Genomic DNA, 24,818 nt, shown 5'->3' with positions numbered 1-24,818 from the left:
AAAACGCAGCGTTTTTGCGTGCATTTTTATTTGCGTTGTGCGTTGCGTCGCCGACGCAGCGGCGCACAACGCAAATGTGAACGCAGCCGTAGATAGCCTTATCTGGCTATTATTAAAACTCTTAAGGTACCGTCACACATAATGATACCGTTAACGATATCGTTGCTTTTTGTGGTGACTTAGCAACGATATCGTTAACGAAATCGTTATGCGTGACAGCGACCAACGATCAGGCCCCTGCTGGGAGATCGTTGGTCGCTGGGGAAAGTCCAGAACTTTATTTCGTCGCTGGATCTCCCGCTGACATCGCTGAATCGGCGTGTGTGACGCCGATTCAGCGAGGTCTTCACTGGTAACCAGGGTAAACATCGGGTCACTAAGCGCAGGGCCGCGCTTAGTAACCCGATGTTTACCCTGGTTACCATTGTAAATGTAAAAAAAAAAAAAAACACTACATACTTACATTCCGGTGTCTGTCGCGTCGTCCGGCGTTCTGCTTCCCTGCACGGTCAGCGCCGGCCAGCCGTAAAGCAAAGCACAGCGGTGACGTCACCGCTGTGCTTTACGGCCGGCGCTCAGTCAGTGCAGGAAGCTGAAGGCGAGGGACGTGACCAGACACAGGAATGTAAGTATACAGAGAGGTCAAAAAATACTCTGTTGTAAAAAAGTCACAGTAAATAAGCAAGTGCTAGTCAAAAAATGGTCGCTGTATTTTTTCATTTTTTGACTAGCACTTGCTTATTTACTGTGACTTTTTTACAACAGAGTATTTTTTGACCTCTCTGTGCGCTTTTGTGTCTTCAAGTTCTTTGGTGGTGTGAACAGGTTTCTACAGACTTGTTCACTGTGCAAGTAGCCCATGTGTTTTTGGTTTTATAATTGTTCTCTTGTTTCTACGAGACTGGGGAGTCCACCACTCCTCTGTGGGTCACATGCATTGTAGCTGTGCCATCCTGCATGTTCTACATGGATATTTTCTCTCTGAACCCTGCTCATACAGGTACTATACAGATGATCAGGTTTTTAAATACATCAGATAGGGATTATATACATTAGATAGGACAGCTCTATTATGGGTATAACTTGGCGATTCGTGGAGCAGCTTAACATAATACGTTTTTTTGCAAAAAAACGTATTAACTAAATACCCTGTATTTTTTCATTTTTTGACTAGCACTTGCTTATTTACTGTGACTTTTTTACAACAGAGTATTTTTTGACCTCTCTGTGCGCTTTTGGGTCTTCAAGTTCTTTGGTGGTGTGAACAGGTTTCTACAGACTTGTTCACTGTGCAAGTAGCCCATGTGTTTTTGGTTTTACCGGAATGTAAGTATGTAGTGTTTTTTTTTTTTACATTTACACTGGTAACCAGGGTAAACATCGGGTTACTAAGCGTGGCCCTGCGCTTAGTAACCTGATGTTTACCCTGGTTACCCGGGGACTTCGGGATCGTTGGTCGCTGGAGAGCTGTCTGTGTGACAGCTCTCCAGCGACCAAACAGCGACGCTGCAGCGATCGGCATCGTTGTCTAGATCGCTGCAGCGTCGCTTAATGTGACGGTACCTTTAAACTAAATCAGGACCACTCCGTTTCATTCAAGTGGGTTAAACGTCCCTCACAAATTTTTCCCAATCACAAGGAGTTTGAGGCTACTATGGCCAAACATTGGTGACATCCAGAAAAGCGCTTTCCATAAGGAAACAGCTAGACATTCTAAATCCCTATGTCCAGATCTGGTCACCAAATGGGCAGAGTCCCCTAAGGTGGATCCACTGATCTTTCGCCTGTCCTCAAACAGTTTTGTCTTTACTGGACGGTGCGTCTCTGACCAAATCGGCCTTTGAGGCAACAGGTGCCTCCCTCTGCCCCAGCTTCACCTACACTTGGGTGGCGAAATCCATATCTGCCTGGGCCAAAATACTCCGCCAGGGCATCTCAGCAGCAGCTCCTCCGGATGAGTTGGCAGAGTTAGAAGACCAGATATCTCACGCTGGCAAATATCTTCTGACTGACTCCTTGGATGCGGCCGCCTGTTCCGCCAGAGCTAGCAGCAACATCATTGCCATACGCTGCATCCTTTGGTTGAAGGCGTGGAATGCGGACCAGACCACCAACCTGGCCTTCCAGGGTACTAGGCTCTTTAGGTCCAGGCTGGACCAGATAATTTTCGACACTACTGGGGGGAAAAGCACCTCCCTGCCCCGTCCAGGCCAAAATGTCCCTTCAACAGAAAAGGACCACGGACTTTTCATTCCTTTCGACCTTTTCTTCAGGAACCTCCTCCCAGCAGGACCATTCTTCCGCTCCAGGGGAAAGGAAGCCATCCTTCAAACCAGCTCCTCACTGGAGGCCAAAGGGCTGCTCCTCCAAGTCCTCTGGGTCCCGCAATCACAGGGTCTCCTCTAAGTGATGGGTCACCCCCACCTGGAAGTCTTTCCAGGGTGGGAGGCCGGCGTCTTCTCTTCAGGGTTGCATGGTTGTCGGTGGTTGATGACGCCTGGGTCAGAGAGATCGTTACGTCCGGCTACAAGATCGACTTTTCTTTCCCCCAGGAAGACTCTTCTTTTTGTCTCGCCCACCAAAGCAGTCGTCTCAAGCCCCAGGGGTTCTGAAGGCCGTCTCTTTCTTTCTTTCTAATCACAGGAGTAATCGTAGCCGTTCTTTGGAACAAACGGTTTTCAGGGTTCTACGCCAACCTTTTTGTAATCCTGAAAAAAAGACGTCTCGATCCGCCAATTCTGGACCTCTGGCAGTTTGAATAGCCATGTTCGGATCCGCCACTTTAGGATGAAGTCCTTACGCTCGGTGATCGCCTCCATGGATCCAGGAGAATATCTTTGCTCTGTAGACATTCAGGATGCTTATCTTCACATTCCTGTTTGTGTGCAGCATCAGAGATTCCTTCGGTTTGAGATCCAGGATGAGGATTATCAGTTCACGGCCCTTCCTTTTGGCCTGGCGTCTGCCCCCAGGGTCTTCACGAAGGTCATGGCAGCGGTCATGGCTATCCTTTGTTCCAAGGGGATTCTCATAATCCCTTACCTGGACGATTGGCGGCGACGTTGGCGGGAGGCGGCTGCACACAGGCCGGGTCACAATCCGCACATAACGGGGTATTGGGAGTTCGGGGCAGGGCAGTATTGCAAGTGGCACAGGAAGTGAAAAACACGGTGTGCTTTTTGTTAACTCTTTTGGCCTCTTTAGGTTGAGACATAGTGTGTCTTTAGAGATAAGGGCAGGATAGGCAGGGTATTCGCTATAGTGGAGGGAAGGGGTTAAGCTCTCCTGGTACAGCTTACCCACGGTCCTGTGCCTGTGTCCCCGGGGAGGAATAGGATTGGCTGTTCGGCGGTCCCGTAGCTTTCGGAGCTGTCAGTCAGCGTGATGTCTGCTGATTTCACGGAAGATGAGAAGCAATATGGCCCCCGAGATTTGCAAAGCGCATCTCGTCCCAGACTAGAAGCGCTGAGATAGGGGGCGGAGTTATGGCAGTGGGCAGAGTTATGGCCACCGTGGCCTAGCTGGCTGAAAAGCCGGGGACTAAATTTCTGGGGCCTGCTGGCGATGCACACCGGCAGCAGCGACGGAACGCTGCTGACCGCCGCTGGCACCCGGCCAACAGCGCCTCTCCCAGGGACCAGGACCGCACCTTCCGACGCAGGGAAGCGCGAGGAAGGTACATACTCACAGTGCAGCAGGCCTCCTGTCACTGTGAGGGTGTGCGCTCAATCCATCCTCCCTGATCGGGGATGGAGAGGACCCTTCATCCAGCTTCGCCTCAGGGGGCTTTCATCGGTCGTGGGGCTGCAGTGACGCCATCAGGTGGGGGCCTTTGTTCACATAGTTGTCGGGCCCCGGAGAGGACATGAGAGCCAGGAACTCTCTGTGCTCGCCGTCTTGCAAGGGGAAGAGATCAGGACCAAAAGAGGAACCGTCGCCCAAGAATAGATTAGGTGTGCCCCAGACGTCGCAGGAGAGGTACGGGGAGATATACTCCGCGTGCTCGCCTGTTGAAGGTTCGGGAGGAGAGCGGACCCTAGAAAAAAGGGATCCGTCGCCTCCTTCACTCCGTTAATTAAAAAATAAAAATTTACAGAAAATAAAAATTAACATAACAAAGTTGGGGTCTGAAACAAACCCAAGTGCCTCCTACAGACACTAAGCAAGAACTGGGAATATTGGCCAGTGAAGGGGTGTACACTGCAGAGGAGGAGTTAATCTTTCTGTGTTAACTTAGTGTCCTCCTAGTGGCAGCAGCATAACACCCATGGTCCTGTGTCCCCCAATGAGGCGTAGGAGAAAGAGGGATTTTTGGTACTCACCGTAAAATCTCTTTCTTGGAGTCTTCATTGGGGGACACAGCACCCTCCCTAATTCTTTGTACTGTTTGTTGGGCCTACATGCTTCTTCGTTTTTGGGTTGGTACATATGTTGAGTTTTCGCTGCTTCTCTTACTGCTTTAACACCAAATGAGTTGTTTTGTGCCTGTCGGTGGGTGTATACTGCTGGGGAGGATCCATTTTCCTTTTTTTGCCTAGTGTCAGCCTCCTAGTGACAGCAGCGTACACCCATGGCTACCTGTGTCCCCCAATGAAGTCTCCAAGAAAGAGATTTTACGGCGAGTACCAAAAATCCCTCTTTTTTTGCTTTTTTAAGGCCACAAGGTAGATCATAGACTATCCTGACTCTTTCCCTCATTCCTGGCTCATTATTTATATTTTCTCTGAAACAACAGTGTGCAATGAGCGAGCCTGTCACAGTTTTCTGGCACCCATGAATTGGTCAGCAGGAACCTAGTGACTATTTCCACACTTGGGTGGACATAACTGCATGTCTCACCCATCACAGAGCTTCTCATCCTCTTCTTCTTCCTCCTCCTCCTCGTCCTCCTCCTCTGATTCTCGATCAGACTCATCTTGATTCCGGCTTCTCCTCTCTTTCGATTTGCAGGATAAGCTCCTTCGTCCTGGAGTCGAGTCATTTTCCCTCTTCTCGTCGCTATTTTCCAACTCCTCTTCCACATCTTTGTTCTCCTTGTTGCTGTCCTTCCTTTTGTCGCAATCTTCAGGATCTGTTAAAGCTGAAGCTGCATTGCAGGCAAGTCTTCGCCTCCCCTAAAGAAAAAAAAAAAAAAAAAGGGTGCATGTTAAACTTATGATCACTAATCGGTTTTCCAGGTATTTAGGAGCGATAACGTCTAAAACACCTCCAGGAATCCAAGACCCCACAAATGTCCTTCACGTTAGAGCTTGTGCGCAAAAAACAGAAGCATGAACAGCACTTACACATGATCTATGGCAGGGGTGTCAAACTGCATTCCTCGAGGGCCGCAAACCATGCGGGTTTTCAAGACTTCCTTAGCACTGCACAAGGTGCTGCAATCATTATGTGTGTACGTGATTAAATTATCACCTGTGCAGTACAAGGAAATCCTGAAAACATGACCTGGTTGCAGCCCTCGAGGAATGCAGTTTGACACCCCTGATCTATGGGGCTGTCAAATGTCCATTTTTTTTATTTTGCGGACCAATTGGTTAGTGCAAAATAGTGGAGAAATAACAGATACTGATTTGACTGTCGGCTCAAAATCGGCAATGCAAGTCTAAGGATCTGTAATAAAAAGAAAACAAACAAAAAAAAAAAAGCCTGGACACCAGTCAGACGTCATCCATGTGATTTTAAACTAAAAAAACTATAGGAGTAGAAGTAGCCTACCAAGTATTTAAATAAATACTGTTCAAGTAGAGAATCAAATCCTAAACCAAAAAAGCTACTTAGAACACCAAAATCCATGATAACCACATAAGACACAAAGTAAACTTCATAATAAATACAACTTTATTAGCAACACCAATCCAAATTACACAAAACAAGATAAAAACATAAACAATTTAAAAACAAGGAGCAGGGCACCACACGCAATTCAAAACATAATCCCAAATAGAAAAAGGAGGAATGTAAATCAATAGTCTATTAACGAATAAGATGCTAATATATATATATATATATATATATATATATATATATATATATATATATATATATATATATATATATATATATATATATATATATACACACACACACACACACACCATATATAAATAAATATATATATATATATATATATATATATATATATATATAATATATGTATCCTAGAGTGACAAAGTGCAAATAGTTATCTATAATTCCTTCCAAGGAGTGAACATAGGGTATATATACTAACCGGAATTCATCCCGTATGTGGTGTATCATTCCCTGACGAAGCAACGTGTGGGGCAGCAGTGGCACTTTAGGATACTTATAGGTATAACTAGATGGTGGCCCGATTCTAACGCATCGAGTATTCTAGAATATGCATGTCCACGTAGTATATTGCCCAGCGACGTAGTATATTGGCCAGTCACGTAGTATATTGCACAGCCCACGTAGTATATTGCCCAGCCGCGTAGTATATTGCCCAGCCGCGTAGTATATTGCCCAGCCACGTTGTATATTGCCCAGCCACGTAGTATACAGCACAGAGCCACGTAGTATAGAGACTTAAAAAAAAAAAAAAAAAACATATACTCACCTTCCGAAGGCCCGTTGAAGTCCTGCTATACTCACCATCCGCCTTTCCCGCTCCTCGGGACGCTCCCAGGATCGCTCCATTGCAAGCGGCAGCTTCCGGTCCCAGGGCTGGTATGAGCAGGACCTGTGATGACGTCACGGTCACATGACCGTGACGTCACGGCAGGTCCTTGTCGCACACCAGCCCTGGGACCGGAAGCTGCCGCTTGCAATGGAGCGATCCCGGGAGCGTGAAAGGCGGCGGATGGTGAGTATAGCAGGTTTTTTGTTATTCTTATTATTTTTAACATTACATATTTTTACTATTGATGCTGCATAGGCAGCATCAATAGTAAATAGTTGGGGACACACAGGGTTAATAGCAGCGGTAACGGAGTGCGTTACACCGCGGGCCATTACCACTGCCATTAACCCTGTGTGAGCGGTGAGTGGACGCCGGGCATTGAGTGCAGGGTAGGGACTAATCGGACTGTGCCTGTCGCTGATTGGTCGCGGCAGCCATGACAGGCAGCTGCCGAGACCAATCAGTGAATGAATAACCGTGACAGAAGGACAGACGGAAGTGACCCTTAGACAATTATATTGTAGACTAGATGGTGGCCCGATTCTAACGCATCGGGTATTCTAGAATATGCATGTCCACATAGTATACTGCCCAGCCACGTAGTATATTGCCCAGCCACGTACTATATTGCCCAGCCACGTACTATATTGCCCAGCCACGTACTATATTGCCCAGTCACGTACTATATTGCCCAGTCACGTACTATATTGCCCAGCCACATAGTATACTGCCCAGCCACATAGTATACTGCCCAGCCACGTAGTATATTGCCCAGCCACGTAGTATATTGCCCAGCCACATAGTATACAGCACAGAGCCACGTAGTATACAGCACAGAGCCACGTAGTATATTGCACAGCGACGTAGTATATTGCCCAGCCACGTAGTATATTGTCCAGCCACGTAGTATACAGCACAGAGCCACGTAGTATATTGCACAGCGACGTAGTATATTGCCCAGCCTTGTAGTATACAGCACAGAGCCACATAGTATATTGCCCAGTGACGTAGTATATTACCCAGCCACGTATGTCACAGGTTAAAAAAATAAAAAATAAACATACTCACCTAACGATCTGAGGGCCCCTTGTAGTTGAACATACTCACCATTCTGGTCGCTGCTCCTCAGCGTCCCGTCTCTGCGCTTCCTGGGATCCAACGGCGCTGTGCAGATGGGCGCACGGCTGCCACCATCTTGCGTTCCCAGGATGCTTTGCGAAATTACCCATATGACTTAGCGGTCTCACGAGACCGCTAGGTCTTCTGGGTAATTTCGCAAAGCATTGCTGGGAAAGGAAGATGGTGGCAGGCGTGAGCGGCTCAGCGGACAACGGAGGGTGAGTATAGCAGGTTTTTTGTTTTTTTACATTACTTTTTTTTACTATTGATGCCGCATAATAGCGGCAGTAACGGAATGCGTTACCCGCGGCATAACGCGGTCCGTTACCGCCGGCATTAACCCTGTGTTAGCGGTGACCGGAGGGGAGTATGGAGCGGGCGCCAGGGACACTGACTGCGGGGAGCGGAGCGCTGGGGACCGGGAACACTGACTGCGGGGAGTATAGAGCGGCCATTTTCTTCCGGACTGTGCCCGTCGCTGATTGGTCGTGGCTGTTTTGCGGCGACCAATCTGCGACTTGGATTTCCATGAGAGACAGAGGCCACGACCAATGAATATCCGTGACAGAAGGACAGACAGACAGAAGTACCCCTTAGACAATTATGTATACAGCCGGCGACCAATCAGCGACTTGAATTTCCATGATAGACAGAGGCTATATATATATATATATATATATATATATATATATATATATATATATATATATATATATATATATATATATATATATATATATATATATATCTCACACACACATATATTTTGCTATATGTGCATTGAGCGAGCATCTGGATCCAGTATATATAGCATCTTGATTACATTCCACCTTTTTCTATTTGGGATTATGTTTGATTTGCATGTGGTGCCCTGCTCTCCTTGTTTTTAAATAGTTTATATGCTTTTATCTTGTTTTGTATAATTTGGATTGGTGTCGCTAATAAAATTGTATTTATTATGAAGTTTACTTTGTGTCTTATGTGGTTATCATGGATTTTAGTGTTCCAAGTAGCTTTTTTGGTTTAGTCATCCATGTGATGTCCGCTTTGCATGGCCTGATAGAAAAAAAAAAAATATATATATATATATACACACACACACACATTATTCTTTCTTTGTCTCTCGTAAAAAAAAAAAAAAATATTTAACTCCAACCAAAAAGACATCTGGATTCTCCACCCAATCAGTGTGCTGTTCGCATATTACCTAATTTGCATACGGACAGCACACTGACACTGCTCTAAGGCCCAATGTTTAGCTGCACCATAGGCATTCTGATCCTATTATTTTCTATGCTATAAAAGTTTAGGGACTTTTTTCCCTACACTGACTAATCTATATAAAAAAAAAAACAACAAAATCCTCATCTTGGTCAGAAGGGTTTTCAGAGGAGTTTTTCCAATGAGCCCCGTTAGTAGTATATATATATATATATATATATATATATATATATATATATATATATATATATATATATATATATAAAACTGTGCTTTTCTCATCCTCCTGGGTTCCAATGTTGAATCTCTACAGCTGCTTCTAGTGTTTGTTTGCAAATAACGTCAGTTCAACAGAACTGCAGCCAATCAATGAGCTCACCGATTGGCTGCAGCGCTGTCAGCGTGATGTCAGTGCTGCAGAGAATAACGAACATCGGGAGCAGTACCGGTGATTCACTGCTGGAGATGTGAAGGGTGAATAAAGCAGTTTGTTTTTACTGTAGTTGTGAGACAAGGCATTTTCTAAAATGAGGAAAACCCCTCCAACACCCATGCACAGTTTATTTTTTACTACAAAAGGGGTTTATAGGAAAAAAAACTTTTTACCAACATCCATGTATATGAAGGTGTATGGTTTTGCACAGAAGCAACAAGAGCAACTTCAGGAGTTGCACAATTACAACCAGCCACATACCGTATATACTTGTGTATAAGCAGAGTTTTTCAGCATATTTTTTTGTGCTGAAAACGCCCTCCTCGGGTTATACACAAGTCACTGTACAGAAAGCCGGCGGGGGAGGGGGTGGCGGAGCAGCGGGTGCCAGAAGCCGGCACATACATCATACTCATCTAGCTGTGCGCCCTGGATTCTGGCACTGCATCTCACTCCGGCCGCCGGCGTCTGCCTGCAGGTTTTCCTGTGCTCAGCGGTCACGTGGTACCGCTCACTAAGGTGATGAATATGGATGCGTCTCCACTCCCATAGGCATGGAGCGCATATTCATCACCAAAATGAGCAGTACCACGTGACCGCTGAGCACAGGAAAACCTGCAGGCAGGCGCCAGCGGCCGGAATGAGATGCAATGTGAGCACCAAGGGCGCGCAGGTAGTCAAGTATGATGTGTTTTTTTTTGCAATAGGAAACATGCACACAGGGAAAGGAAATAAGGAGGCATGCATACAGGGACAGAACTGGGAGGCATGCATACAGGGACGTTACGGAGGAGGCATGCATACAGGGACATAACGGGGGAGACATGCATACAGGGACAGAACTGGGAGGCATGCATACAGGGATAGAACGGGGGATGCATGCATACAGGGACAGAACGGGGGAGGCATGCATACAGGAACATAAAGGGGGAAGCATGCATACAGGGACGGAACAGAGGAGGCATGCATACAGGGACTGAACGGGGGAGGCATGCATACAGGGACGGAACGGAGGAGGCATGCATACAGGGACAGAAAGGGGGAGGCATGCATACAGGGACGGAACAGAGGAGGTATGCATACAGGGACTGAACGGGGGATGCATGCATACAGGGACGGAACGGAGGAGGCATGCATACAGGGACAGAACGGGGGAGGCATGCATACAGGGACAGAACGGGGGAGGCATGCATACAGGGACAGAAAGGGGGAGGCATGCATACAGGGACAAAACTGGGAGGCATGCATACAGGGAAGGAACGGGGGAGGCATGCATACAGGGACAAAACTGGGAGCCATGCATACAGGGAAGGAACGGGGGAGGCATGCAGACAGGGATGGGGAGGCATGCAGACAGGGATGGAATGGGGGGGTATGCAGACAGGGGCAGGGATGGGGAGGCATGCATACAGGTACAGAACGGGGGAGGCATTCATACCAGGACAGGGAAGGGGGAGGCATGCATACAGGGTCTGAACGGGGGAGGCATTCATACCAGGACAGGGAAGGGGGAGGCATGCATACCAGCACAGGGAAGGGGGAGGCATGCATACCAGCACAGGGAAGGGGGAGGCATGCATACCAGCACAGAAAAGGGGGTGGCATGCATACAGGGACTGAACTGGGAAGCATTCATACCAGGACAGGGAAGGGGGAAGCATTCATACCAGGACAGGGAAGGGGGAGGCATGCATACCAGGACAGGGAAAAGGGAGGCATGCATACAGGGACTGAATGGGGGAGGCCATGCAGACAGGGATGGGGAGGCATTCATACCAGGACAGGGAAGGGGAGGGGGCATGCAGACAGGGGCAGGGATGGGGAGGCATTCATACCAGGACAGGGAAGGGGGAGGCATGCATACAATGACAGGGAAGGGGGAGGCATGCAGACAGGGATTGGGAGGCATTCTTACCAGGATAGGGAAGGGGGAGCCATGCATAGCAGGACAGGGATGAGGGGACAATGCATACCCAGCTTATACTAGAGTCAATAAGCTTTCCCAGTTTTCCATGGCAAAAGTAGGTGCCTCGGCTTATACTCTGGTCGTCTTATACTCCAGTATATACAGTGATTAATATACAGATTTTATTGTTAAAAAATTTTCTTAAATGGCGGTACCCTTGGTGACTTTATTTCCGTCGCATCCTTCTCATTGTCACTGGTAGAATCAGCGTCATCATCTTCTTTAATATTTGAGCTGACTGGTGGGTCGTCTGTGGCTTCTTTCTTGTCACTATTCTCCATGGGTTCTTCCTTTATCAGGCTTTCCTCTACTGGTCTGGGGTCATTATGGTGAATAGTCCTGAACTGAATCTCTGCAGATCGGCAGTATTCCTCAAACCCATACAAATACCTGGAAGAGCAAATCAAAAATGGCAAAATTCAGCAACAATTTAAAGCGCTATTCACAGAAAATCGTAGCAGCCTTGGTCACAATTTTGGCAAATTGTTGCAAGCATTTTCATTTTTACAACCATTTTAAGAAATTGTCTCCAGTCTTGCGAGCTGTCCTCCAATGAAGCCATAGAGAAAACCACACCACAGCCGGGATGTGTGAACAGTGCTTAAGATACAAGGAATCTTGCAGTGTCCCCTACATTCTAACCTCCCCATATCTCCCGACGGCTCTCAAGCCAACATCTCGTCTCAGATCACTCGACAATGCATTGCTAAACCGTTTACTTCTGGTCTAATCCATCCCTCCTCCATACTCTGGATCTAGAGAGATTGTTACCAAGAAAAATGATGATTAGCGTTAAGCAAAAAGTTTTGCAGGCCACCAATGTGGCAGCCATGGGTGTTAGTATGTGGCCAACGGACCAGAGTCCTGTGAACCTCATGCTAACCGACAGCACTCCCAGCCTATCGTCTCTTCCAATTAGCAGCCCCCCACCGGGACGTCATGTCATTGAAAGGTCTTCTTATCAGGAAAGGCTCAGAGGTTCACCAGGTTCTGGTCCAGCAACAACGGGCTACGGACATGGGTGCTGTAAATGCTTTGCTATAATCTAGTGATGACCGATCTAAATCCAGAGTCCAGAACAGAGGGGTAAAAAAGAGCGAGGGTCAATGTAAAGACACATGAATCACGTGACGACCGTGACCACTGGCTTGGAAGCACAGTTACAAATATTCTTTCAGGGGAGGTTAGAAGGTAATTGACACTGGGAGATGAAGAAAATAAGATATAATAGGAAATCTACCCTCCTCCTGAATGAAACCTGCTTCTTCATGCTCAATGCTGCAACGGTCGATAGGGAGTGAAACGCAACAAGAAGCATGAGTGGCGCCGGCCTGGGGGTCCTATTAATTAGGGGCTGTCCAGTAGTGTACAAATCATTTAAAGGGATTGTTCAGGCTTGGTATAAAAGTCTACAGTCATTATAATCGACTGCCAACTTGTGGATCCTTACTGCTCGCAGTGTGCACTGTCAGGATTCTCCGATGCGGACGTCGGGAACAGTTGATCATACGCACACTCACAGCCACATTCCGACTAGACTTGTCCGGCCTAGTTCAATTCACTTGTATTGAGTGAGGTTACGCAAGTCTAGTCAGCAAATTACTACATGCATGCAAATTGCATACTTGCAGGTCACGCGCCCAGCAGCCCTTGGCGCCTGTGAATCTTGACAGTGTGCACACTGTTTGCTGTGAGGATTCGCAAGTCTGAAATCACAGAGTGACTGCAGACTTGTAACCCAAGACCAGACAACCCCTTTAACTACAGTTTTGCCTCTCCCTGCATCTTCTCATCATTCATTCATTGTTGAAGATATAATGGAAAAGTGGAGTCTTGCAGAGAGCTGAATGTCCTCCATCTGCTCCTTCACCCAAGGAATAGTCACAGTGTCCTATATTCCTTGGGGTACATGTATCTGTACCAGCACTAGTTTTCCTCTCTGCCACCGTCCTTTACAACAGCCCAGCAAAAGCTAGGAGTGAAAAACAACCAACTGTGTGCCAAGAGCTCAGGACATGGGGCATATAAGGGGCCTTAATGGTTGTTACCATGTGCTACAAAACAGAATACGGTGCATAGTTGCGTCCTTATCTTCCATCTTAGATAAAATACTCTCAGTCACGATAAATAAACTCACTTTTTGTAGGCAGTCTTTACATTGTAGGATGCTGCTGAATTTAGAATAGGAATGCCAAGGTCCATATAAATCTGCTTCCATATGGCACCACTTTCAATCTGGGGGAAAAAATAAATAAAATAAAGTTATACTCGGTCAGGTTAATAAAGCAGTGCAAATATCCAGCTGGGGTTTTGCCTGTACTTACATTATCACAACCCCCCTGCTGATACACAAGTCGAAAGAGCTTGAAAAGGTTCAGATCCTTGTAACCCAATACTGGCGGCTTATTGATGGACGTTCCTAGGAATTGGAAGGGGAAAAAAATGACAACCTGTAAGGATGACAACTGGGACTGGAAACAAGATGATCTATGAGTGATTAATAAAAAGAACAAAAGGTGCGGGACACAATAGGAGATCTTGTCATAAACCAGCATGTACGTGCCAGGACCACATCGTACGGTTGCCTCAGAGGCATTGAATGCAGGAGTAGGCAACATCCATGTGCCTAAAGAGGACACGTCCTTCCTCCTGACCAGTCTGCATTACTAAAAGGACTATTCAGAACTCTGCCATTCCTGCGGTATTCCTCCTGAAAACGGTCTGTTACGTTCCCCTTGTCAATGGGATGTGTCCCTGGACAAAATAGGGATATATGTGCACTCACCGTAAAATCCTTTTCTCCGAGCCATTCATTGGAGGACACAGACCGTGGGTTTATGCTGCTGCCACTAAGTGATACAAAGAAAGTTAGCTCCTCCTCTGTAGTATACATTCTCCTCCTGGCTCTCAGCTAACCAGTTTGGTGCAAAAGCAGTAGGAAATTATAAAACAAGCATAAGCTAATAACAGGGTGGGAGCGGTGTCCACCAATGAATGGCTCGGAGAAAAGAATTTTACGGTGAGTACACAAAAATCCCTATTTCTCCTTCGCCTCATTGGGGGACACAGACCGTGGGACGTCCCAAGCAGTCCCTGGGTGGGGACAACATCAGATCAGGCCCTGTGTAATCGCTACTTACAAGTGCGCCACCGCGGCCTGCACGCCTGCCCAGACTCACATCTGTGGAAGTGTGGGAATTATAGTGCTTCGAGAATGCATGCGGACTGGACGAATCCGCAAGCTTGCAGGAGTGCTTTGCCGACGCCTGGTGCCTAGAACCCACGGAGATAGGCTGACATCTAACACGGAAGGACTCCTGGATGGTGAAACGAATCCACTAGGCTACTCAGAGCACTTAGTTCGTCCAGAATATGGGGAACTCATTCCATTTTGTGGACTGGTGCAGAAAGAGATGAGGGAAGAACGATGCCCTGATAACTGTGGGAATACAATACCACTTTGGTAACAAGGGACGGGGATGGCCTGAGGACAACGTTGCCTTGAAGGTAATAAGGGAAAAAAGTCTGAAAAAAACAGAGCAGCTAGCTCCGAAGACTCGTCAGGATGAGGATATCGCAGAGAAAAAAGGTCGACCTTCCCTGATAGTAAAGTCTGTCCGGATCAAAAAGGAGTCTACTGTAAGACTCCTAGGACCATTAAGGTCCCAATGATCTAACGGTATGCGACAGGGAAGAACTACATGTGAAAACTCCCTAGCAGAAAGTCCCTACTTGCAGTTTTGTTGCAAGAAGGCGGAAAGATACTAGCTCCGCAAACAAAAAACTGACGTGGTCAGTGCAGATCTCCGAGGATCACTGGGGCCCTTTCTGCTTCCGAAAGGCTTTCGGAAGTAGTGGAAGGGGAGTTATGGAAACTGTTACCACGGAAGAACCAGAGCATGCAGTGTGATGGCTCTTGGATCTCGAGGCCGAACCACGAACTCGAGTACATTGGCGTTCAGTCTGGACGCCATCTGATCTACAACTGGAGAGCTCCAGTGAAGGTAGATCTGATGGAAGACCTCCGGGTGAATTTCCCACTCACTTGAGGCAGAACCCTGATAGCTGAATATGTTTGCCGCCCAGAGTTCTACTCTTAGGATATGTACCGCCGAGATCACCAAATGATAGATCTCGACCCATCAAAGAATGTGAGGCACCTCGGCCATGGCGCCTGACCGTGGGTACCTGCTAGATGATTGACGCATGGCACAGCCATGGCATTATCCAATTGAATTCGGATGGAGGTGACCCACCAGAAGGCAGTGGACCTGCTATAGGACTACCGTTCGGATCTCCAAAGCAATGATCGGGAGAAGAAGACTGGCATTGGTAGTTACTAATAACCAATGAACCGGGAGAAAGGCCTTGGATGAAGAAGGAGCTCAGAGACCATCGTCTGAAAGTCTGTTTGACTTGCTGAAAACGAGCGGACCGAAGGAAACTGCTTCAATTGTCGTCACCATTTTTCCTCAAAACCCTCCTAGCAAATCAAATGAAATGAGGAGATGAGTGATCAAGTGCGCAAGCTCCCTGTTGAAGGGCCATGACCTTGTCTCGAGGGAGAATAGCCATCCTTCAGGAAGTGTGCAGGATCATCCTCAAAAAGGATATCTGCTGGGCTGGAAATGAGGAGAACTTGTCTAAGTTTAGCTGCCAGCCCAGGTGAGAGGGAATCGCAAATGATATAGACTACTCAGCGTAGTCCTGGAAGGGCGGCTAGATAGTCGACCAAACAGGGCAGGACGACCACGCCTCCAGGGTGCAAGAGGAACATGACAGCCGCCATGAGCCTTGCGAACACTCTGGGGGCGGTAGCAAGGCCGAAAGACAAGGTCGTGACTTGAAAATGCTGTTTACGAATGGAAAAGCGAAGGAATTTTTGAAGAGGGGAAAAATAGGAATGTGAGGGTAAGCTGTTGTGAATTCTGCTTTTGGGCTCCCTCCGGTGGTTGTAGGTGGTAATGCAGTTGTCCCTGGGCTGCAGTCTTGGACAGGTGTATCTGCTGATTGCAATTCTGACTGGGGTATTTAGGTTTGCAGGACTCATTAGTCCTTGCAAGTTGTCAATGTTTCTTGTGAAGTGTTGGATCTTTGTCTAGCTTCTCCTGCTTAGCTGCCAATTCAGCAAAGATAAGTGTTTCTTTTTCTGTGGCACACAAGCTGTGTGCTTATATTCTGTGCTATTCATTTGTTTTCTCTTGTCCAGCTTAGACTGTGTCAGTGTTTTCTCAGTCTTGTTGGATTCTCTGGAGTTGCAGATCTATGCTCCAAATCTTTAGTTAGATGGTGGAGTTTTTGTATTTTCTGCTGTGGATATTTTTGGAAGGATTTTAATACTGACCGGTTAGTATCCTGTCCTATTCTTTCCTATTTTAGCTAGAGTGGCATCTTTTGCTAAATCCTGTTTCCTGCCTGCGTGTGTCTTTTCCTCTACTACTCACAGTCAATATTTGTGGGGGGCTGCCTATCCTTTGGGGTTCTGCTCTGAGGCAAGGTAGTATTCCTATTTCCATCTATAGGGGTATTTAGTCCTCCGGCTGTGTCGAGGTGTCTAGGATTTGTTAGGCACACCCCACGGCTACTTTCTAGTTGCGGTGTTAAGATCAGGATTTGCGGTCAGTATAGTTACCACCTACTCCAGTGAAAGTTTTCATGCTGCTCCAAGGTCACCTGATCATAACAGTAAGCAACCCGAATGTCGATGGATGCCAGAAACTGCAGCTTTTTCTGTTGACGTAATGGCTGAGCGGAGGAACTCCATTCGAAGGAGGACCTTGTCAAAGGTTGTTAGAAGTTTGAGGTCCAGGATCGGTCTTACTTTTCGTTCCCCTTTTTGGAACCAAGATCCCTAAGATCTAGCTGTCCTGCTGGTTGGGGCTGTAGGAAACATACGATCCTTTGTTAGTCTCCCGCTCAAAAGATTTGACTGACCAGTCGTACTGTCTTCGGGAAAGGGTTACTGGTGTGAATCAAAGTAGTTAAGGTCTCCAGCCAGGAGACCATTGCTCTAGCAATCCATGCGGCGGCTAGGGAGGGTAGAGCGCAGAACCCGAAGTCGCAAGACGGAACGAACCAGATTTGCTATCTGACAGTCCGTGGTATTTTTAATTGATGATACATCGGGCAGGGATACTGGTAGGTATACCACAGGAGATTCTACCCGGTTAATATGCCAAGTTGCAGAATGCGCGGCTGCATCCAGCAGGTCAGTCTCTTGCCATCGCCGCTCTCTTTTGACAGTGCAGAGTTAAAAATTAGGAACCCTCGATCCACCATTCTCTTAACAGGGAAGTGGAGAGGGATCATCCGCCTTCTTGCAGCCTCTGCTAAATAGTGGTTATACAGAGGGGGTGCTCGGACGCCAAAAAGGGCGCCTCTGTACATCCACAGAGTTCAGGTCTCCAGGTGGACAGGACAGGTTGTCTGGCGTTAGACCTGGATGCAAAAGAGGATACATGGAGGCGACACTCCATGTGCTCGTCTGTTGATGGTGTGGGGAGATCGGTGCCCTTTAAAGGACCCGTCACCCTTAAAAATCAGACCAGGCATGGCATCCCACGTAGAGGCTTCTGTCCAGTGAATCGCTTATCCGGACTGAATGGCAAATGCTCAACCAGGGAGTTTAGTCTCCTCATGAGGGACACTGCGTAGTCTAGAGCAGGACCGGAGTCCTCGTCAATGTACAGAGATTGGTTGATGATATAAATTGGCGAGTTCATTCTTTACTGAAGCTCTGGCAAGTCCAGGTCCAAGGCAATATCCAATCCATATTCAGAGTCTTGTTCTCAGCAAATCCTTGGGGAGAGAGATCATGAAATGAAAACTTCAGTTTTCTAGAATACTCGAGGCCCCTGCTAGCCGACGACTCCCATGTAGGAGAGGGACCATGTATATCGGTCCTGCGAGCACTCCGAGCCACAGAGGAATCACGGAGGGATTCAATCTGTTGGTCAGAGTAACCATGGGTTGCGGCAGTGACAAAGTCCACTGAGGGGACTAGGTACTCTGGGATAAACTGGGATCAGCGGCGGAAGGCTCCTGAGCTTATTTAGGGTGACCGGATTCGGACTGGTCATGAACCTTTAAGACCAGGGAATACTGGTCATGTACCTTTTAGGCCAGTTTCACATTAGCATTTGAGGAGCTGCGGAGGGCTGCGGACTTCCTCCGTGAAGCCCCAACCTCGGCCGCACCTCCGCCTACTTCTGCATGCGGTCTGCATACCTATTTTTAAACATTAGGTAAGCAGGTTGTGCCGCTGTATGCGGATGCTTCCGCATGCGTCGTTTTGACGATGCGGCGACCAGCGTAGGACACAGCTGGTTGCAATTTTTTTCTCCGCATCGTCAAAACGACGCATGCGGAAGCATCCGCATACAGCCGCACGACCTGCGTACCTAATGTTAAAGATAGGTACGCAGGTCGCATGCAGAAGTAGAAGGAGCTAGCGGCGGAGGTGCGGCCGAGGGCGGGGCTTAACGAAGGAAGTCCGCAGCCCTCAGCAGCTCCTCAAAACGCTAGTGTGGAACTAGCCTTAGACCAGGGAATACTGGTCATGTGCATTTAAGACCAGGGAATACTGGTCATGTGCCTTTAAGACCAGGGAATACTGGTCATGTGCCTTTAAGACCAGGGAATACTGGTCATGCCATGTTGCAGAGTCATTGTGCCCTTTTAATACAAAGTCGTCGCCCCTGTGTGAGCCGGCCGGGTGGACCAAGATGGCCACCGGGAGTTGCAGAGGTGATAAAATCTTGCAGAGAGCAAGAAGCGCCAATTTGGGGGCGGAGCTACATGACGATGTGGGCGGAGACTCGAGTCTTCCATGAATAAGCCCAAGCCGGGGGCCTAAATTTCTGCAGCCGGCGGGAGCGAAACCAGCGGTAGAAGTGAGGGGCGTTGTAGTGGCCGAGAAAACTGAGTGCTTCCGTGCCAGGCGAGAAGTGCCAGAAAAGCGAGCAGAGCAGTCTTAGGGCGCCATAGTGCGCTTCCGGGGTGCGGCCTACACATCGTCCGAATTTTTGCAGCCGGCCGGAGCGTTACCTCAGGGAGGTGGGCCACAGGCAAGCCTGAGACTGCCTGTCAGCATGTGAATATCCCACTGCAGAGGCCCACCGCTAACAGGATCCACTCACCATCGGTGCGCGTCCCGACATGGAGCCGCCGCGGATGACTGCAGGTCGGGAAATGCAGCGTGGACGGTGCAGGGATAGAGGGATAAACTTAAATCCATCATCCTTTTTAGGGAGGTGGAGAGGAACCGTCCACCTAATTGTGCCATCCGCTTTCACAGTGGTGGGACAGTGGGGGCTGCTCGGACGCCAAAGAGAGGGGCCTCTGTACATCCACGGAGTTCAGTCCCCCAGTGGACAAGGCCAGTTATCCGGCAATAGGCCTGGCTCCAGGAGAGGATACATGGAGGCGACACTCCATGCGGTCGCCTGCTGCTGGTGTGGGGAGATCGGGACCGTGAAGGAACCGTCGCCCCTGAAATGAGCTCAGGCATGGCTTCCCACGTTGCAGGAGATGGTACGGGGAGGTACACTGTGCGTGCTTACAGAAAAGTAAAAAATAAAATAAAAACGCTGGGGTCTGAACCAGACCCAAGTGCCTCATACAGACACTAAGCAAGAACTGGTTAGCTAAGAGCCCGCAGGAGGGTGTATACTGCAGGGGAGGAGATCACTTTCTCTGTATCACTTAGTGTCAGCCTCCTAGTGGCAGCAGCATACACCCACGGGCTGTGTTCCCCAATGAGGCGAAGGAGAAAAGCCTATTTAGGCAGGCCACTACCTGCTCGTAAACGAGGATTGATCAACCACATATGAGTCGATAGACGAACATTAATTGTCCAGTTCACACATCAGACAAATCTGTATGGGGACATGATGATCATTAATGGGATCGTTCTGTCCCCCATAAAGCAATGTTGTCAGCAGCACATCCTGATTACATGATCATTATATGGCCACGTTAGTAGATGTTGGCTCCCAGACCACAGCCGCTGCCTCTGATGACTAGTAGGCCTGACGTGGCGTCATTACGTTGTAAATTGCCAAGTGCATGACAATGTGAGAGCTCCTAATCAGAAGAGGCGCCTGTGACACTGAAGGTAACAGAAGGCACGTAAGGATCCAATCCGGCTCCCTGGGCTACCAATTTGGCCACCGGACCAAGGTCCTGTGAATTTAATTGCTCACATCTAAATTTTAAGTCATACATTTCCGGGAGGAATATACTAAGGACTGGCACAAGACAGAGTTCTAAAAATGTAATTTTATTGAGAATGGAAGGAATTACTACGGATATCAGGAAAACGAGCAGATCCCCTTCCAGCACCTTTCTCCATCATTTTAAGGCTATAGAAGAGCAAAGTACTATTGTTAAGCACAGGGTACATGTCTGAATACAAGTGGAGGAACAATAGGGGAGGGGGGGGGAATTATTTGGAAAATCAAACTTTGAATCAATTTTTCCTATAAAATGGGAACCTGTCAGATTTATGCTGAGCAAACCAAGGGCAGCACAAACCAGAGCCTGGCTGCACAACTGCAGACAAGTATATAGTTGTGGCCAAAAGTATTGACACCCCTGCAATTCTGTCAGATAATACTCATTTTCTTCCTGAAAATGACTGCATCAATTTGTGACTGATCACAAATTATTTGGTATTATCTTCACTTAATTTGTCTTAAATGAAAAAACACAAAAGAGAATGAAGCAAAACATTGATCATTTCACACAAAACTCCAAAATGGGCCAGACAAAAGTATTGGCACCCTCAGCCTAACACTTGGTTGCACAACCGTTAGCCAAAATAACTGCGACCAACCGCTTCCGGTAACCATCAATGAGTTTCTTACAATGCTCTGCTGGAATTTTAGACCATTCTTCTTTGGCAAACTGCTCCAGGTCCCTGATATTTGAAGGGTGCCTTCTCCAAACTGCCATTTTTAGATCTCTCCACAGGTGTTCTATGGGATTCAGGTCTGGACTCATTGCTGGCCACCTTAGAAGTCTCCAGTGCTTTCTCTCAAGCCATTTTCTAGTGCTTTTTGAAGTGTGTTTTTGGTCATTGTCCTGCTGGAAGACCCATGACCTCTGAGGGAGACCCAGCTTTCTCACACTGGGCCCTACATTATGCTGCAAAATTTGTTGGTAGTCTTCAGACTTCATAATGCCATGCACACGGTCAAGCAGTCCAGTGCCAGAGGCAGCAAAGCAACCCCAAAACATCAGGGAACCTCCACCATGTATGACTGTAGGGACCGTGTTCTTTTCTTTGAATGCCTCTTTTTTCTCCTGTAAACTCTATGTGGATGCCTTTGCCCAAAAAGCTCTACTTTTGTCTCATCTGATCAGAGAACATTCTTCCAAAACGTTTTAGGCTTTTTCAGTTAAGTTTTGGCAAACTCCAGCCTGGCTTTTTTATGTCTCGGGGTAAGAAGTGGGGTCTTCCTGGGTCTCCTACCATACAGTCCCTTTTCATTCAGACGCCGACGGATAGTACGGGTTGACACTGTTGTACCCTTGGACTGCAGGGCAGCTTGAACTTGTTTGGATGTTAGTCGAGGTTCTTTATCCAACATCCGCACAATCTTGCGTTGAAATCTCTTGTCAATTTTTCTTTTCCGTCCACATCTAAGGAGGTTAGCCACAGTGCCATGGGCTTTACACTTCTTGATGACACAGCGCACGGTAGACACAGGAACATTCAGGTCTTTGGAGATGGACTTGTAGCCTTGAGATTGCTCATGCTTCCTCACAATTTGGTTTCTAAAGTCTTCCGTCAGTTCTTTGGTCTTCTTTCTTTTCTCCATTCTCAATGTGGTACACACAAGGACACAGGACAGAGGTTGAGTCAACTTTAATCCATGTCAACTGGCTGCAAGTGTGATTTAGTTATTGCCAACACCTGTTAGGTGCCACAGGTAAGTTACAGGTGCTGTTCGTTAAGGTACCTTCACACTGAATGATATCGCTAGCGATCCGTGACGTTGCAGCGTCCTAGCTAGCGATATCGTTGAGTTTGACAGGCAGCAGCCATCAGGATCCTGCTGTGCCATCGTTGGTCGGAGCAGAAAGTCCAGAACATTATTTCGTCGCTGGACTCCCGCAGACAGCGCTGAATCGGCGTGTGACGCCGATTCAGCGATGTCTTCACTGGTAACCAGGGTAATCATCGGGTTACTAAGCGCAGGGCTGCGCTTAGTAACCCAATGTTTACCCTGGTTACCAGCGTAAACGTAAAAAAAACAAAACAAATACTACATACTTACATTCCGGTGTCTGTCCCCCGACGCTGTGCTTCTCTGCACTGTGTAAGCGCCAGCCGGAAAGCAGAGCACAGCGGTGACGTCACCGCTGTGCTTTCCGGCCGGCGCTCAGTCAGTGCAGAGAAGCACAGCGCCGGGGGACAGACACCGGAATGTGAGTATGTACTGTTTGTTTGTTTTTTTAAATTTACACTGGTAACCAGGGTAAACATCGGGTTACTAAGCGCGGCCCTGCGCTTAGTAACCCGATGTTTACCATGGTTACCAGGGGACTTCGCATAGTTGGTCGCTGGAAAGCGGTCTGTGTGACAGCTCTCCAGCGACCACACAGCGACGCTGCAGCGATCGGGATCGTTGTCTAGATCGCTGCAGCGTCGCTAAATGTGACGGTACCTTTACACAAATTAGAGAAGCATCACATGATTTTTCGAATAGTGCCAATACTTTTGTCCACCCCTTTTTTATGTTTGGTGTGGAATTATATCCAATTTGGCTTTAGGACAATTCTTTTTGTGTTTTTTCATTTAAGACAAATTAAATGAAGATAATAATAACAAAGCATTTGTGTCTGCAATCATTTTCAGGAGGAAACTGAGTATTATCTGACAATTGCAGGGGCAATACACAATTCCCATGAATTCCCAGGGAAAAATGAAGGCATACAAAGTAAATAAAATGTAATATTTTATTGAAGAAAAATGATAAAAGTTTAAAAAGACCAAGACATCTATACAAGACTAGATAAATCCCAATAAAAACAAAGGCGGATACAAAGCAGTGATAAATGTACAAAATTGACCTACTATGCAAATATTGCCAAAATAAATGCAAAAAGATTGCCAAAACAGGCTAATATAAGAGCACAGTATATACGGATAGATGTACATAGAAACCATATATTAATAGTAAAGTGCAAAACAGTGCTAAAGACATATAGCCATATGAAGGCCAAATAGTCACAATACTTATACACTATATATGGAGACTACTGAAGCACAGTACCATAGTATATAATCCTATAAAAATCAATGAACTATAGGTACCTATGGGGTGGCGGTACAAGCGTGATACATAGTCTGCTATCATTCATGTAAGTTATTCATCCATTTGTCCTCATGCTTTATGCCTTATTATTATAGTACGTATATGCGGTTGCTGCACAGATGTGTAGATAGTAATATAGATATAGGACTGGGCCCTTTATTTCATTTGTATTACACATAGGTACCTATAGTTCATTGATTTTTATAGGATTATATACTATGGTACTGTGCTTCAGTAGTCTCCATATATAGTGTATAAGTATTGTGACTATTTGGCCTTCATATGGCTATATGTCTTTAGCACTGTTTTGCACTTTACTATTAATATATGGTTTCTATGTACATCTATCCGTATATACTGTGCTCTTATATTAGCCGGTTTTGGCAATCTTTTTGCATTTATTTTGGCAATATTTGCATAGTAGGTCAATTTTGTACATTTTGTACATTTATCACTGCTTTGTATCCGCCTTTGTTTTTATTGGGATTTATCTAGTCTTGTATAGATGTGCTGGTCTTTTTAAACTTTATCATTTTTCTTAAATAAAATATTACATTTTATTTACTTTGTATGCCTTCATTTTTCCCTGGGAATTCATGGGAATTGTGTATTGATCGTTATGGTTTTGGAGGCGTTATTGTCTTCATTTAGGATATGTGTTATACAGAATTGCAGGGGCGTCAATACTTTTGGCCACAACTGCATATTCCTCCGATCCGGCCATAGACCATAGGGAGAGCAGAGACTAATCCAGCCCCACTCCTGGCCGGCTACTCTCAGTGCTGCTCTGTGAGATAGAATTTAAAGAATATTTAGAAGAAAAAAAAAAAAAAGCTACCGGGCTGTAATTGTGCAGTGAGGCTCCAATTCATGCTGACTGCAGTTCAGGTCGCATGAATCAGCTGATAGGATTCCCTTAAAGTGAAGGTTTCATGAGAAAATGACACTGTTTAAATTAGGTTTTTGCATTAAATATGGACATTCAAAAAAATTGGTTGATGTTTGTTTCAATTAATCGATAATAAAGAAATTAAAAAACAAAAACATAAACCTCTACCTCAAGCACTTAGTGCAGTCCGTTTAGCGCATACGCTAATGGACTGCGTTAACGCAATG

The 24,818-nt window shown here is 46.8% G+C and overlaps 1 protein-coding gene across 3 annotated transcripts in view; it reads right to left on the bottom strand.

The window, feature by feature from the left end:
- ARID4A (AT-rich interaction domain 4A) overlaps positions 1 to 24,818 on the bottom strand; it is a 109,951-nt gene that overhangs the window by 44,451 nt on the left and 40,682 nt on the right. For all 3 annotated transcript variants that reach the window (XM_069733248.1, XM_069733262.1, XM_069733258.1), the window contains exons 13-16: positions 13,704 to 13,798; positions 13,517 to 13,614; positions 11,535 to 11,769; positions 4,840 to 5,114 (exon numbers count right to left, since the gene is read on the bottom strand). In XM_069733248.1, the coding sequence (XP_069589349.1) occupies positions 4,840 to 5,114; positions 11,535 to 11,769; positions 13,517 to 13,614; positions 13,704 to 13,798 (703 nt within the window). The remainder of the gene's footprint in view (positions 1 to 4,839; positions 5,115 to 11,534; positions 11,770 to 13,516; positions 13,615 to 13,703; positions 13,799 to 24,818) is intronic.

The sequence above is a fragment of the Ranitomeya imitator genome, chromosome 1, assembly GCF_032444005.1.
Source record: "Ranitomeya imitator isolate aRanImi1 chromosome 1, aRanImi1.pri, whole genome shotgun sequence".
Lineage (NCBI taxonomy): Eukaryota > Metazoa > Chordata > Amphibia > Anura > Dendrobatidae > Ranitomeya > Ranitomeya imitator.
Note: the sequence above shows the minus strand (reverse complement) of the source record. Positions and strands in the feature narration are given on the sequence as shown.